Source organism: Phaethon lepturus, unplaced genomic scaffold, assembly GCF_000687285.1.
Source record: "Phaethon lepturus isolate BGI_N335 unplaced genomic scaffold, ASM68728v1 scaffold57175, whole genome shotgun sequence".
Classification (NCBI taxonomy): domain Eukaryota; kingdom Metazoa; phylum Chordata; class Aves; order Phaethontiformes; family Phaethontidae; genus Phaethon; species Phaethon lepturus.
In genome coordinates, this window is record NW_010543779.1 from 30,429 (window position 1) to 37,306 (window position 6,878).

At 39.1% G+C, this 6,878-nt stretch overlaps 1 protein-coding gene across 1 annotated transcript in view; it reads right to left on the reverse strand.

Annotated features, from left to right (window-relative positions):
* TRMT61A (tRNA methyltransferase 61 homolog A (S. cerevisiae)) overlaps window positions 1–4,581 on the reverse strand; it is a 19,721-nt gene extending 15,140 nt beyond the window's left edge. Inside the window, exon 1 of the mRNA XM_010288436.1 lies at window positions 4,223–4,581. Within this exon, the coding sequence (XP_010286738.1) occupies window positions 4,223–4,553 (331 nt within the window). The 5' untranslated portion in view covers window positions 4,554–4,581. The remainder of the gene's footprint in view (window positions 1–4,222) is intronic.
* Window positions 4,582–6,878: the final 2,297 nt, after the last annotated feature.

A 6,878-nucleotide genomic window follows, 5' to 3' on the forward strand; every position in this document is an offset into this window, starting at 1 on the left:
TGAAAGAGGAAACAGCAAATCAGGAAGTTCCCTTTACAGAAGATTAGCTCTTTCTCCTGCCTGTCTGTTGTGGACACCATACTGAAATAGGCATTTTAGGCAGCAGGCTGGAGGTCAGAGAGGGCCACTGCTCACTGACCAGATTAAGGAGTTGGGGGAAGGATAGTAGGGAAGTTTTCAAGGCTGGCACTGCCTACAAAAGGAATGGGAATGTGAAGACTGAAAAGAATTTTTCCTTAGAGATTCGAGAGTTGGAGTTCTTTAAGGAGGGATCTTCTGTAGAATGGACATAATATTGTTAAGTTCAGAGCTGCATGAGAAACACACATGGTGGTCAAGTGAAATGATAAGATGAAAGTGAGTCCACAAAGTCTGGAAACAAACGCTTCAGGGTATGAACAGCATTCCTTATGAGTTGCAGGTCAGCCGCAAGTCTGAATACGTTAGAGTGATGCCTCATGTAGCCACAGTTTTGGTTCAGTTCTTTGGTCTGTCAAGAGAATACTATGCTCTCAGATGTTTGTACTGATGAGGCCTTTCTTATACTTCAAAAGGTGCTATACAAGGATCGGGTTTTCAAATTCATCTCTCACTCCACCCTGAACAGCTGCTAAGGGGTAGATAAGGGAGACGTTATAAAACATAGATTTAATTAGTTGGAGCACGTTCCAAAATCAAATTAATACTTACAAAATTTGGTCTGTACTTCACACTAAAGATAGAGCTGCAAACAGTTTACATATACTTATGCCACAAAAACTGTAAAGGCATGAGTAGTATTTGTCAAAAAGTCTGTAAGCTCTTCAGAAGAGTCATAAGCATACAGCTGACTTGCTGGGACTCCACAATAAACTATTAATAATGTATTAAGTATCCATTAATCATTAAGTCCTCATTGATTTTTTATGAGTGTACTCTTAAAATCTATACCCAGGCTGTGAGTTTGAAAATTTCGTAACTGTTTTTGAGAAGCTGGCCAGCAGCTCTTGTTACTCCTCCACAGAAAAAAGATGAAGACCCAGAATACTGTTTTCAGTCTTCAGAAATCCAGTCTGTGGGCTCAGAAACCCATTGCTGTGTGGCAATGAACGGGGTTTAGCAATTTTTAATTTGGGGTTTAGCTGAAGGGAAACAAAAAATCCAATTAACATTTTTGCTCATGTGAGTCTGATTTTGTTGAATGCTGAAGGATCACTGGGATGGTGGTTAGAATACTTTTGACTAAATTACATTTTGTCTAAATACAATGCTCCATCGAAGCCAAAATATTTCTGAGATTTATCAGATTAAACGAGGTTTCAGAGTGTTGTACTGCATTCCCTGAGTACTTCTGAGGGTTAGGACACACACTTGTTTAAGTCTCACCAGGGAGAGAGGACAGTAGAAAAGCCTAGATACGTGGGGACTGGAAAGGGGGAAAAAAAAGGGTTCTCCACAATTTGTTTGGAAAAAATATCTGAAAGGTTTCATATTGGTTCCAATGTAGTATAAAAATAAATGTAAAAACCTCAAAATCTGTTCTCAAATGGAGTTGTTATACTACAGGCAGCTGTAATCTCTGGACTGAAAATAGCCTTGCCTGGGAAGCTGACATCAAGATTAGTTTTGGAAAGTGTGGTGACACCAAAAAAAAAAAAAAAAAAAGATTATGCTTATTCCTTTATCTAGACAATGGCTGCACAGGCAATGAAGGCAAATGGGATCAGAGAATGACGAGAATTAAAGTTTCACGCTACCAGGCCATCCACAGTAGGTATTTTAGCAGCTATCTCAAGTATCCTTTAATTCTGGAAAGATTGGGCTGTTGAAGACTGTATCAGAGTGGGGAATCCCTAAGACCACAGATCAATGCTTTGAAGAGATCTTAGCTCCAGCAACGATGCTAACAGTTTTTAAATCTCAACGTACCTTTAGAAATGAGAAATTAGCAGAAGACAGAAAAAGGACCATATTCCTACATCTCTGTCATGAAACATCAGGCAGATGCTGAGTTCCCTTATAGCCTCAATAGAGTGTGCTTGGATAATTTTAATTACGCATACACTGCTGACTAGCTTGCTCTTTATGTATTTATTAAATATGATTTAAAATAGTTAAAACTATTAATATGTTTATATCATGACAAATCACGACTAATAAATTTAAACTGCATAATTCAAGTGATATAAAATTAAGGCTTCTGGTTATTCTACTGATTTTTTCTAATCATACACAAAAGATCACTTGTATTCACAGCACTACAACATGACACAAAGGGTATTTCATCTTACTTTATCGATCCTTTCTTCATACAGTTGTGGAGACTAATCCATAATTTGGCTTGCTTTCACTGGGGAAATGCAGGGCACACTTCCACAGCTTGGCCAGTCCATACAGCAACTACGTATAGCAGTTCAGTTTCAAATAATAAAAAAGACAGACCTCCATGCTAATTACTGCTCAAAATACATCTAAAACTAGCACCAGCAGGAAGCAGACTCAAATGTCATTACTAGAACAGGTTTCCGGTCTTGTTTCTATTAATCGCCATTGGGCTGGTTCTGTCTAGGCCACACAAGGTTAATCTAGAACTAATGATACGGGATCACTGAATACTGTCTAATTTAGGATGGCACCAAAGTAGGTTACATCATCACACTGGAGATTCCATTTGTCAATACCTGTAAAATTTTTAATTCAAATCACCACTTCTGGTCAGTTGCAAGCAAATTTGCAGTAAGATCTCTTGCTTCAAGGTTAACCAGATGAATTTGATGCAATACTCTTCCTTTCTCCATGAACAGTGAATCTTTCAAGCAATACAAGCAAAACTATAGGCGTAAAACTGTTCACTTTTCCTGGAAAGCTGAAGTTCTAATACTTTGACAGCATAGGCATTAAAAGAAACCTAGGGACAGCTACCCATTTGCAAAAAAAAGATAGTTTGTGGCTATGACTTTTGACTCATAATATTTTTGTGAATCTGGGTAGGTTACCTCATCAAGCGTTTCCATTTCTTAGCTGTTTAGATAAATAAGTTTTTAAACATTTTCATCCTCTCTAGGTACCATTGACATTACTGAAAAATATTTTACATGCAGCTCTGTACTTTAACGTTTACCTTATTCCAAGTGAGGCAGGACACGGGGCAATTCAAATCTTTCCCACACTGAATAATTTGCTCTGTTTATTCTTCCCATCCTGTCTAAACATAGCAGCAAGCGGAAGAGGTAAAGAGCTGCCCAGTGAACAATACTGCTGCTTCCCATGACAACCCTAAAAATGCCTGATCATCCTACAAACCAAATTATAAACTCCTAGAACCCAACAATTTTAGCAGTACCAGAGGCTGCTGCATGTGGCTTTGCCTGTTTCAAGTGCTGCTATACAGCAACCAGCTACATATACCACCTGTTTCTTAATGGATGCAACTGGATGCAGAGGTAAGTGGTGTTTCAGTCGTGTTGGAAAGTGGTCATTATGCTTGAAAAGCTGCCCAAAATTATGCTTGGGTGGGAGCAGCAAATGTTAGTTGCAAGAAAATGCAGTGCAGCACAACCGCATCATGCTGATCCTTTGCCATATCTATGTTTGAGAGGGAAGTGTATGAAACCGCTTCATAGAAAGACTCAAAGGAAACAGCCAGAAAAAACAAGGACAAACTACCTCAGTTCGTATTTTTCCAAACATCGATTGTATCATACAGCTACAGTGATCTTGCTTGCAGTTGCAGCGCTACAAGTGGATCACACTTAGGACAAAATATACGTACTTATATGGTATCACATTATATAAATACTGCCAATTTATTTCCCTTATTAGTTCAATACCCTATCATCAGAGTCTCCTTCACTGGGTTATCCCAATTACGTTCTCAGAAACTGCAAATTCACAGCCTAAATTATTTATTCAAATCATGTATTTTAAAAAAAATTTTAAATACTTAAAAGTTTCAGAAAAGGGAAAGAAAAATGCTTATATATTTATTTTAAGAAGGTGAATGAATCAAACACATATCCAAAGGCATGAGGCCAGCATACTGAGATAACACTACTTGTTGAAGAAACAGCAGCTGGTAACATGTGCAAATGAAATACAACTATTCAATGTGTAGGCTGTGAAAATAATTATCACAATGGGAAAAAAAAGAGACTTTTTGCAAAATGTAAAGATAAGCCTTTCCCCCCCCCCCAAAGTCTTGGTGTTAGTTCTTAATAAAGGATTTCAACATACTAGTTATTACCTGATTCGCATACTATGGAGCCTGGCTTCAGTTCTAACATCATGGTGATTATAGAGATGTCAGTGGAATACAGAATCTGCGTCCTGTGAGGAAGATTCATAGTCCACAGTTCTGGAGTTGGATGAAGAATAAACACCCATCCTCCTTTACTGCAGGTCACTTTGGAGCCATATTTCTTGCCTATGAGGTCTGTGGAATGCCGGATGACTCCATACTTAGTCTGAGTTACACTGCCATGCTGGACTTTCACAGGAAACATGGATTCGTGGCCCAAGAACACAATAGCTGTGTCACCATCCTTTATTGTATCTCCATATTCAACAAAACTCATTGTGATGGTCTTGTAGTTGGCTGGTGGTTGTCACCTAGAAGAGAATAAATATGGCAAGAGTTTTGCAGGATCGCGATGGAGCTGAAACTACACACATAGAAAGAAGTAATTTTATTTTCCCCAAGACAGACAAGAACACACTGTGCAAATAAGATGTTAGCGAGAGAACTGTATGAAATTCAGGGACCTCCCCCTCGCTGCACTCTTGATTCAATTAAAATAAATTGAAAGATCCCACAGATTTTAATACAACCAGTATTTTTTCCATTTTATGGTACATTTTAAAGAAAATTTAGGAAATACATGATAATTTACTCAGCCTGCTCCACAATACTACTGAGACACTTGCAAGGTAGCATCAATTTCAGTACTCTGTTCAATTCCAGTTCAGAAGCTTTCAGAGTATGTTGTTAAGTAGTAACTTGTATTTCCATCTGCTGGCTTATCTCTTGGTGATCTACAACATAAGAAAACTGTTACTTGCCTGGATATCAGTCGCTGGTTATTAGGACCACTAATGAAAGTTCACTTGAGAGTTTTCCAAATGAAGGTTCAGAGATAGGATAAAGGAAGGATCTGCATTAATTTATGCATAGATTTGACTAACTACAAGGAAAAAATAATATTGTGGCCTTTAATTTGCTATTGGGGGTGCAAAGTAATGGTCTGGGAAGTGATCTGTGCTGCAACTAAATGTAAACAACCATTTGCAAGCTAATGCCAACAGATGTATCACTTCAGCCTCAGAGTCTCTGAGCTGTTTAGAGAATTACAATTAAATTGTGTTGTCTTTGAGAAGACAATTTAGGAATGAGAAGGCATCTTACAATGAAACCTGTCATCGCCTTTCAGATAAGGCAGCTAACTATCTAAGCTGAGGTTGATCAATTGGTGGAAGGAATTCGCGTTTAGTGAAGTAATGGTAATCCCAAAGTTAGAAATTAAAGCCTATGACAGAAGGCTTTGAAAGTCAGATTTCTGGTGCTTCTTCCATGGCAGAATTAAAAGCAGCATTACTTTTAGTTTCAGAATAATGACTTGATTCCAGTGCTTTTGTATTGACTATGTAACAGCTTAGTCCTAACTTCATCATTTTCATTAAAAATTTTTATTTCTCATATTCTACTCTGTTTTTGTTGACTAAACTTATTGTAGTTCAATTTGTTGTTAAGCAGCTACATTTAGAACTTTTTCCACTGCAGTCACAGAGACTGATAAACAGATGTGCTTGTGGCAAAAACTTCCAAAGCTTATGACATGCTTATTGCATAAGGTATTCAGATGCCAAAGCAGAATAGGCCTGTCTGGACATACAGTGAAATAGTAAGAAGGGCATCCCGTGGATTCCAAAATGTGTACAGACTGGACTTTGTGAGATAGTACAAATGCTTAAACGTGTTTTATAGCTTGTAGCACGTTCTGATTATATTCATGTTCTTAATTTTTCATAAATGACACTTGTAGTTCTTATTCTAGACACTATTCATGCAGCATAGTTTTCAGCTCTTAGCTAGAACAGTACTATTTGAAAGAAGCTCGACTGTAACCCATTTCTTTCACAGTATTTTGACTATAGTTACACCCATGTGTAAAAACAACATTCCTGCAGCATGTCTGCAGGGACATGGAGAGAGTTATTCTCCTTTTGATTACACAAATTGGCTGCCAGTTTCTTTGCCTTCCCTTGAGCCGCTACACAGCTAATTGTCACAACAGTGTATGCTGACACCCCAAGTGACGGATCTCTTGGGCTCAGATCTCACTTGGCACATTATATTCATACACTTGAGGTAAATTTGGGGTCTGTGAGAAGTTTTGGTAGTTTCTTTGTCTCCTATAGCAAGGAGCACAGTGATCTACAACCACTCATTTTCATTAATTTTCTATCATTTTCCACTCCCTACCAATGCAGGGCCGCAGGCACTGTTGCTTCCTCTGTCTCCTTGACTCTCTGGGTAGCACACAGATGTCTTGGTACAGCATGGCTTTTGCCACACGGTGCTGTGGAGAGGGAGTGGAACGGAAGGTGAGGCAGCAGCAAGGGGTTAGGACTTTTCTGTGGGTTTGCCTCAACTTGGCATCTCCCATGACTGTAGCAACCTAAACTGAATGACCCAGGCGATCCCTCACAGCCTCGCAAATTAAACCACTAAAATGATTCTGTGTTCCCTTCAACCAAAGCCCACACACACCTCTCCCTCTCCTGACCAGCGTCCACACACACCTGGCAGGCTGCCTCTTCCATCTCCGAGAAGCCTGGCTGCTTGACAGGGCAGCAAGGGAGCCTCCCGAGGAGGAGGAGGCAGGCTTAACTGTCTCACCTCC